Below are 9,802 nucleotides of genomic sequence, written 5' to 3'. Positions count from 1 at the left end.
TTGGGATTAGTTTCTTATTGTTTGGTTATTTATTATCAAAATTTAAAAAGTCTTAGAACTGGAATATTAACTGCTTTAAGTAATCGAATTGGTGATGTAGCTTTATGGATATCTATTGCTTGAATATTAAATTTTGGTAGATGAAATTTTATTTTTTATTTAGAAATTATAAAGGAAGATTATATTATACAATTAATTAGGTATTTAGTATTTTTAGCGGCAATAACAAAAAGGGCTCAAATTCCTTTTTCTTCTTGGTTGCCTGCTGCTATGGCTGCACCTACTCCTGTCTCTTCTTTAGTTCAATCTTCTACCTTAGTTACTGCTGGTGTTTATTTATTAATTCGTTTTAATTTTTCATTTAGTAATAATTTAATAATAATTTTATTATTTATTTCATCAATAACAATATTTATATCAGGTTTAGGGGCTAATTTTGAATTTGATTTAAAAAAAATTATTGCTTCATCAACATTGAGGCAATTAGGTTTAATAATATTTATTTTAGCATTAGGAGAATATAAATCAGCATTTTTTCATTTATTAATTCTTGCCTTATTTAAAGCTTTATTCTTTATGTGCTGGTAATATTATTCATAATTTATTTAATTGCCAAGATATTCGTTCAATAGGAGATTTAGTTAAACATTTGCCTTTAACATGTACTTATTTTAATATTTGTAATTTATCTTTATGTGGTTTGCCTTTTATATCAGGGTTTTATTGTAAGGATTAGTTGTTGAATTTATATCAATAAATTATTTACATATTTTTATTTATTCAATTTTATTTTATATTTCTATTGGATTAACAGTGTCTTATAGATTACGTTTAACTAATTATTTAATAACTGGGTCCTTTCATTTCTTCACATGTCATTCATGAGAGACGAATAATTATATTAAAAGTAATAAGGGGCTCAATTTGATTTGTAATTTTTAGTGGGAGAATATTTTCATGATTAATTTCTTCTACCCCTTATTTTATTTGTCTTACATTTTTTATAAAGTATTATAATGTTACAATGAAAATGTAATGTTTTTTTTTAAACTATATAAATAGAAATAAAAACAAAATTTCATTGCTTAAGAATTAAGTTAGAAGCTTATTCTTAATTTTCTTATTTCTTTGATTGGAGAATAACTCATTTTTATCATTAACATTGATAGACCTCATTTTGGTTTCAACAACAAATAAGGATTTTCATAAATCAAACTTTTAGGTCGAAACTAAATACAAATTTTGCTTCTTATTTAAGATAAATTGAATGATTGATTAATTTTTAAATGCAACTTACATGTTATAATTAATTATTATCCTAATTAATTCAATTTAAGGCTCCCTCCCTGATTTCATTCATGGTATAATCCTCATAATAAAATGAAAATAAAAATAATTAAAATTATTGAATAGTTTATGATATTAGACATTTTTATTGTTATAATTAATGGTAAAAGTAAGGTAATTTCAACATCAAAAATTAAAAAAATAATTGCAATTAAGAAAAATGTAAACGAGCTGAATTTTTTGGATCAAATCCACATTCAATGGATCTTCTTTTTACTCTAAATTAACTTTAATTATTAATAATACGAAAATTAAACAAATTATTGTTATTAATCTTATTTAAATCTTAATTATTTATACTAGAATCTAGATTTTTTTATTGGAAGAATAGAGGAGAAATGATTTAAAAATTGACAATGGTACAAATTAATAAAAATGTACCAATAATAACATGTAATCCATGAAAGCCTGTTGCTATAAAAAAAGAAGATCCGTAAACAGAATTTGCAATTGAGAAAGGGGCTTCAATGTATCCATACCCCTGTAAAATTGTAAAATAAATTCCTAAAATAACTGTAAAAATTAATTCCTCGAATCCTTGTGTAAAATTATTTTCTATTAACCTATGATGAGCTCATGTTACTGTTAATCCTGATGTTAGTAAAATTAAAGTATTTAGAAGGGGAATTTCAATTTGATTAAATGTTTGAATTCCTTTAGGTGGTCATAATAATCACTAGTTCTATCCTAGCGACTAAGGATCTATGAAAAAAGCATCAAAAAAAGGAAATAAGGAAATACTTCGCATGTAATAAATAAAATTATTCCTCAACGATAACCTTTTGTAACGAAGAAAGTATGTAATCCTCGATAGGTTTCTTCTCGAACAGTGTCTCGTCATCATTGATATATAATAAGTATTGTAATTAATAAACCAATTGTATAAATGAAATCATTAAATTAATCCTATTATTGTTGTTATAGCTCCTAATGCTCCTAATAAAGGTCATGGACTAATATGAACTAAATGAAATGGGTGATTTTTATGTATCGAGATTAATTTACTTCTTTAAAATATAAAGTTCTTAAAATAGCAAAAACATAAGATTGAATAATTGCAACCGCCGATTCAAGAGTAATAAGTAAAATTTGAAGAATAATTAATAAATTTACTAAAGTAATTGTTCTAATTGGTCCAGTATTTCCTAATTAAGTTATTAATAGATGACCAGCAATTATAATTGCTAAAGTTCCGGGGCAGATAATATTTCTAATAGTTTCAATATTATAAATCTTAGTTATTTATATATATATATATATATATATATATATATATATATATATATATATATATATATATATATATATATATATATATATATGGTTCTTATGAAAATATAAGGGAATAAGCATAAAAATTATTAAATAAAATAATTGAAAATAAGGAAAAAAAAATTAAGGATCTTCCTTGAGATTTATGATTTCCTAAAGATATTTTAAATTCTTCATGTGAAGTTATAATAATTTTATTTTAAAAAATATTAAACCGCGATGGGATTAATCAAAATAATGGGGGGATAATTCTTAATCCAAGTTCTTAATCAATTTAATGAAAAATTGAAATTTGAAGTTGAATCAAATGATGAAAATAATTAAAATTATTAAAACAAAAGAAAATTCTTAAAAAGAAAAATATTAATGTTAATCAGTATGAAGGTTTTATTTGTGGGATTAAGAATTATCAAAATGAATCAAAAAGTAAAAACTGCATTGAAAGAAAAATAATTATCCGGAAAAAGTGATAATCAACATATTCAAGGAAAAGGTAAACATATACTACAATCAATTAAAAAACAAAACAGAAATTAAAAAAAAAACCAAAGAAGTAATATTATATATCAAGTGGCTTGTTCTAACGCTGTCTATATGAGGCAGACATCTCAGTATTTGGAAAATAGACCAAAAGGTGATGAATATGATAAAAAAACTACATTAACGAACAATAAAATAAAAAAAAAATATAAATCCAATTATAAAGATTAAAAAATTCTTGAAACAGAATCTAATACACGAAAAAGAATATTTTTAGAAATGGTTCACATTCATAAGAACGAAAAAGCTATGAATGATAAAAAAGACCTAAATAATTTAAGTAAAATTTATATAAATATATATATATATATATATATATATATATATATAGAGAGAGAGAGAGAGAGAGAGAGAGAGATATTGTGAAATTATAACAATCATTAATTTTGTTGGTTGTTCGATGTTACTATAATCTTTTTATCAGGAATTTGTTACGTTATTCTATTTTTAAGGCTGATATCATACAGGTATATATATTATATAAGATGCCGGCATGTACTATGTGGCTTTATATATTTGAGTCACGTGACCGTCCAGACATTGGGGCGAAAATCGAAAAGGATTTATCGTCTCTTCTACACAGAATATTATATGGGGCGAAAAGTCGATGTCATAAATGCATTGAAAAGGTATATATACAGGACGAAAAAAAATATCATGTGAAAAAGGGTATATACAAGAAGTATCGAAAATGAAGTGGTATAAACAGAGTAAAAATTATCGATGTCAAAAGGGGCATGTTACGACTTCTAAATTTTATATGGAAGCTAAACCTGGCAACGCTGCGACCACGAGGGCCCAGAAGAGAGACAGCAAAAACCCAGGTCATTCAAGATACACACCACAAGAGTAGCAGACGTAAAATTTATAAAAATTCGTTTAATGTATAATAATTCAATATCAATATATGAGATGCAAGGATAATATAAGTAATTAAAGTTGTGCGTTTACGAAATACAATAGTGTATCATTATAATTATAATAAAAGAACAAACACCGACACCTAAACATTTTGGTCCTCCGATCCGCTTGAGACGATATCCAGCTAATTCCGATGATAAGCCGACAGACAAAAAAGTGAGTTTTTTCCTTTATTTTGCTTTGAAATCCTTTCAAATGTGGCCCTTGTTTGAAGAGTAAAGTTAATTCAACCTTATATCAATTTAAATTATTTCATATATAGAAATTCTTCGCATGTAACTCGCTTTCGCCGGTATATTTTGTTTACGATTTTATACCTAACACGAATTATCAGTTTAGTTTTTTTGTTAGAATTCTTGGTGTTGTTGTGCGTTCATATTACACTGTTGCCAACAATTTAAATTTCGCACAAAGATTATTATTGCATCATTTTCAAATTAAAATGGCTGAAGATCTATTTAAAAAAAGTTTCTGTTTTTAGCAATAAAATTACAAAATTACAGGAAAGTTTTTTGAATGAAGAAAATATTTCGGAACAAACTATTATTGAATTAGAAGATAGAATCGGTCAGATTAGTGATATTACTAATGAGTTTGATAGTATTCAGAGTCAAATTGAAATGGAAATTTTAGATGATGAATCCAAGTTTATGGAACAATTAGCTCAACGAGAGCAGTTCTTACAAAATTTTTATGATTCATTTGCGTCAGCAAAACATTTATTGAATCAATTAAAACCAGCTAATAATAGTAACAGTGATCATAATTCCGATAAGAATTCGAGTATTTCAAGCAAAAATTGTAATTCTCCTGCAGTAAAATTGCCAGACATAAAATTACCTACATTTAGTGGGTCTTCAAATACCTGGCTTGAGTTTCGAGACACGTTTACCGCATTAATAAACGACAACCCTGATATTGATGATATAAATAAATTTCACTATTTAAGGGATAGTCTAGAGGGTAGGGATAGTCAGATCATTCAATCTCTTGAAATTTCTGCAGGAACGTATAAGGTTGCATGGGATTTGTTATGCAAACGATATGATAATAAAGAAGCATTGATATACAATCATTTAGATGCATTGTTTGGTTTAAAAAAAACAGAAAACAGAAAAGTCTCATCTTTTAAATTAAGAAATCTCTCAGATACAGTCTCCAAACACTTGAGGGCTCTTAACAGTCTTAAACTTCCCACAGATCAGTGGGATATTCTAATTTTACATTTAATGGCCAAAAGTTTGGACGATGGATCTGTTAGTAAATGGGAGGAATACAAGTCTAAAAAAGATTTGCCTTCTTTTGAGGATATGTATGAATTTTTTAGAAGTAGATCAGACTTGCTAGAGCGATTAGAGTTGAACAAACTTGAACAGGGATCCAAGTCAGGGAAAACCAGGGGCTTACTTTCTGCCGATTCAGAAAGTAATTCACATGAAAACAAAACATCTTTTCGAGGTTTCAAGTGTGCCATATGCAGTGGTGATCACAGAGTGTTTATGTGCGACAAATTCAAGGCAATGTCTGTGCTAAATCGCATGGAACAAGCCAAAAGACTAAAGTTATGCTTAAACTGTCTTCGAAGTGGCCACAAAACCAACCAATGCAGATTGTATGCTTCATGTAAAACATGTAAGGGTAAACACAATACTCTTTTACACATAGAAAACAAAAATCAAGCAAATCAAAATATAAATCAAGAAAATGTTTCCCTAACTACAAGTTCGGAACATTTTTAAATTCTGTTATCCACTGTAGTAGTAGATGTTTTAAACAGTTATGGTGCTTACGTACCTGTTCGAGCTATTCTAGATTCAGGATCAATGTCTTCCTTTATAACTCTTCACTCAAAACTAAATATTCCAAAGCAAACAATGAATTTCGCTGTTTCTGGTTTGAACAGTTCCGTCTCTAATGTGAAATATAAATGTTGTTTAAAATTTAAATCTCAACATAAAAATTTTATGACGGACTTGTCTTGTTTTATTTTGCCAGAAATAACTGGAAACTTGCCTACATTTTACATTGATAAGCAAAAGCTATTGATACCTAAATATATCAATTTGGCTGATAAAAACTGCTAAGAGCCCGGACCAATCGAGATGCTGATAGGTGCTGATATTTTTTGGAATGTTTTATGTCCAAACCAATTGAAGTTAAATACAAATGGTCCTGTTTTACAGGAAACTCAGCTTGGATGGTTGGTTTCAGGTAAAATACAAGGCTTTCAGCTTTCTAATAATATAGTTTGTAATTTGGTTAAAAATGAAGGTGATTTATATATCCAAGACCAGTTATCAAAATTCTTTGAAATAGAAAGTGTTAAAACTGCCAGTCCTTGGTCCAAAGAGGAAATGGACTGTGAAACCCCTTTGTAAAGACACAACAACAAGAACTCAAGAAGGTAGTTTTGTTGTATCGATTCCATTGAAAGCAAGTCCAAAAATATTAGGTGAATCTTTAGGTCTAGCCAAAAGAAGATTCAAATCGCTTGAGCAAAAATTCTCAAAAGAATACCAATTCTCAAGAATGTACAAGAATTTTATCCTCGAATATGAAAAGCTCAATCATATGCAAAACATAGGAGAGGTATCTCAAGTAAATCATGAGGATTAATGAACTTCAGCTAAAAGGACCGACAATTCAAGATGATTTAGTGTCAATATTATAACGCTTTAGACAATATAAATATGTTGTTACCCCGGACATTGAAAAAATGTACCGTCAAGTCTTGGTGTCAAAAGATCAGCATAAAATGCAAAGAATTCTATGGCGAGATAACGAAAATAAAGCACTAAGTGTCTGTGAACTTTCCACGGTAACTTATGGTACTACAAGTGCACCATTTTTAGCTATTAGGTGTTTAGTAGAATTAGATAAACTTTGTGAAAGAGAATTCCCGATTATTTCAAATATTATTCTTCACGACTTCTATGTCGATGACCTTTTGACAGGTGTCGATGACATTCACATTGCAAAAGAAAGTTGTCTTAAATTATGTGAAGTTCTTGGATCAGGCTGCTTTCCACTTCGAAAGTGGCGATCAAACTTTCCGGACATAATGCGTGATCTAAAAGAAGGTAAACTTGCTGATTCTTCGGAAGGTCTAGTCATTGGCGAAGATGATGTTGCAAAAACCCTAGGTATATCGTGGATGAGTAAAACGGATAAATTAATACTTCATATTGATGTTGAAATGAAAGGTGAATGTTTAACAAAAAGAGTTATGCTTTCAGGCATATCCAGAATATTCGATCCAATGGGTCTACTTGGCCCTTGCATTATAATTGCTAAAGTAATGTTACAACAACTTTGGAAGGAAAATCTATCGTGGGACAGTCCAGTTTCCCATGAATTACAAGTTAAATGGAACAATTTTATACAAAAACTTCCGTCATTAAATTATTTAAAAATTCAGCGACATGTTATTTGTGATAATTCCACACAAATAGAAGTACATGCCTTTTCAGACGCTCCTGAGATAGCATATGGTGCAGCTGTGTATTTCAGATCAAAAAATTGCTATGGTGAAACATTTTGTCATTTGCTTATCTCTAAAGCTAAGGTTGCGCCAATTAAATCACTAACAATCCCTCGGTTAGAATTATGTGCAGCCCATCTTCTGGCTAAACTTGTTAATAAGGTTACTACTTCTTTGAGGCTTGATTTCAATTCTGTAACATTATGGTCTGACTCCACAATAGTGTTGGGTGGGATCCAGTTCATTTGTTAAAACCATTCGTTCGTAATCGAATTGCTGACATACAGGAGTTAACTGATATCAGTTCATGGCGTTATGTTCCAAGTTTAGAAAATCCTGCAGACATTTTATCAAGAAGGCTCTTATCCTAGTAGTTTGATTAATTCAAATATATGGTGGCAGGGTCCATATTGGCTCCAAGAGAGCCCTGACCTTTGGCCAAAAGACAACAAGACGTCTATTCCCCTTCCAGAAATAAAAACTACTTTGGTAGCGGTGTCTGAATTTAAATTTCCATTCGAAAGGATTTCTAATTTGAATCGATTGAGGAGGTGCATGGCTTTCATTTTGAGATTTATAAAAAATTGCTCAAGTAATAAAGAAAATCGATCGTTTGGTGTTTTTACAACAACAGAATTAGATAACTCTTTGAAGTTGCTTGTAAAACTATCCCAAATATCTTCGTTCAATAAGGAGTATAATGATTTAAAAGCTGGGAATGAAATTGACAAAAAAAGTAAACTTTTATCTCTAAACCCGTTTATGGACACGAGCGGTATACCTAGAGTTGGAGGTCGTTTGCAGAATTCAAATTTTCATTTCAATAAAAAACATCCAATGATTTTGTCGTCGAAACACCATTTCACGAAACTTTTTTTTGAACAAGAGCAAAAAAACTTATTACATGCAGGACCATTACAATTATTATATAATATACGAGAAACGTATTGGCCAGTTGCCGCTCGCAACCTAGCTAGATCTATTGTTCATAAATGTATACAATGTTATAGATTAAAACCAAAATCAGTCCAACCTATTATGGGAAATTTACCAAGTGATAGATTTTTATCTGGTTTCCCCTTTCAAATCACAGGTACAGATTATGCCGGACCTTTTCATGTACTTAATAAAAGGGGACGTGGCTCAAAAATCATGAAAGGTTATGTTTGTCTGTTCATATGCTTGGCTACAAAGTCCATTCATCTTGAGTTTGTAAGTAGTCTTTCAACTGAAGATTTCCTTTTGGCTCTAAAACGCTTTATCAGTCGACGTGGAAAACCATCTCAAATTTATTCAGACCACGGTACAAATTTTATTGGTGCAAATAGAAACTTGAAAGCACTCTATGATTTTCTCACTCAAAATGAATGTTTAATTAGTGATTCTATGAACAATCAAGGATTACGCTGGAACTTTAATCCAGTCCAAGCTCCACATTTTGGTGGATTATGGGAGGCTGGGGTTAAGGCAATGAAATATCACTTGAAACGTGTTTCTGGTAAATCTAACTTTACTGTTGAAGAGTTCACGACTTTGCTCTGTCAGATAGAGGCCATATTAAACTCCCGTCCTCTTTGTCCGCTATCTACTAACCCTTTAGATCCTTCTCCTTTAACACCAGCTCACTTCATCATTGGTCGTCCACTAACTTCAATTCTGGAGCCAGTTATGATTTTAGAAAAGGAAAGCAAGTTATCCAGATACCAAAAAATCGAAAATGCTCGGCAACACTTCTGGACGAGATGGTATAAGGAATACATTTCCGAACTTCAGCAACGATCTAAATGGAAGACGAACCATGGAGAGTTGACAGAAGGTATATTGGTACTTATAAAGGATGACAAACTTCCACCTCTTAACTGGAAATTGGGGCGCGTAACAAAATTATTCCGGGGTAGTGACAATATCTCGCGAGTTGCAGAAATTCTCACCAACAATGGAACTGTCATCAGAGATTTTTCCAAACTGTGCCTTTTGCCGTAAAAAAAAATAAACGTGTGTGCTTAAGTTTTAGTAACTTTTATATACTCTGTTAAAAACTGGTGCTTTTAAGGCCGCGGGTATGTTACGACTTCTAAATTTTATATGGAAGCTAAACCTGGTAACGCTGCGACCACGAGGGCCCAGAAGAGAGACAGCAAAAACCCAGGTCATTCAAGATACACACCACAAGAGTAGCAGACGTAAAATTTATAAAAATTCGCTTAATGTATAATAATTCAATATCAATATATGAGATGC

General features: G+C 30.2%; 1 protein-coding gene and 1 pseudogene across 1 annotated transcript; both read left to right on the top strand.

Annotated features, from left to right (window-relative positions):
- Nucleotides 1–270: 270 nt before the first annotated feature.
- On the top strand, nucleotides 271–885 carry LOC130452031 (NADH-ubiquinone oxidoreductase chain 5-like; annotated as a pseudogene).
- A 3,815-nt stretch (nucleotides 886–4,700) lies between these two features.
- LOC130452030 (uncharacterized) lies at nucleotides 4,701–6,458 on the top strand. Its single transcript, XM_056791381.1, has 2 exons — nucleotides 4,701–5,597; nucleotides 6,264–6,458. The coding sequence occupies exons 1-2, from the start codon at nucleotides 4,701–4,703 to the stop codon at nucleotides 6,456–6,458; spliced, it is 1,092 nt and encodes a 363-aa protein (XP_056647359.1).
- Nucleotides 6,459–9,802: the final 3,344 nt, after the last annotated feature.

The sequence above is a fragment of the Diorhabda sublineata genome, unplaced genomic scaffold (genome assembly GCF_026230105.1).
Source record: "Diorhabda sublineata isolate icDioSubl1.1 unplaced genomic scaffold, icDioSubl1.1 Dsub_13, whole genome shotgun sequence".
NCBI classification, from domain to species: domain Eukaryota; kingdom Metazoa; phylum Arthropoda; class Insecta; order Coleoptera; family Chrysomelidae; genus Diorhabda; species Diorhabda sublineata.
This window is presented reverse-complemented; position numbering and strand designations above follow the sequence as displayed.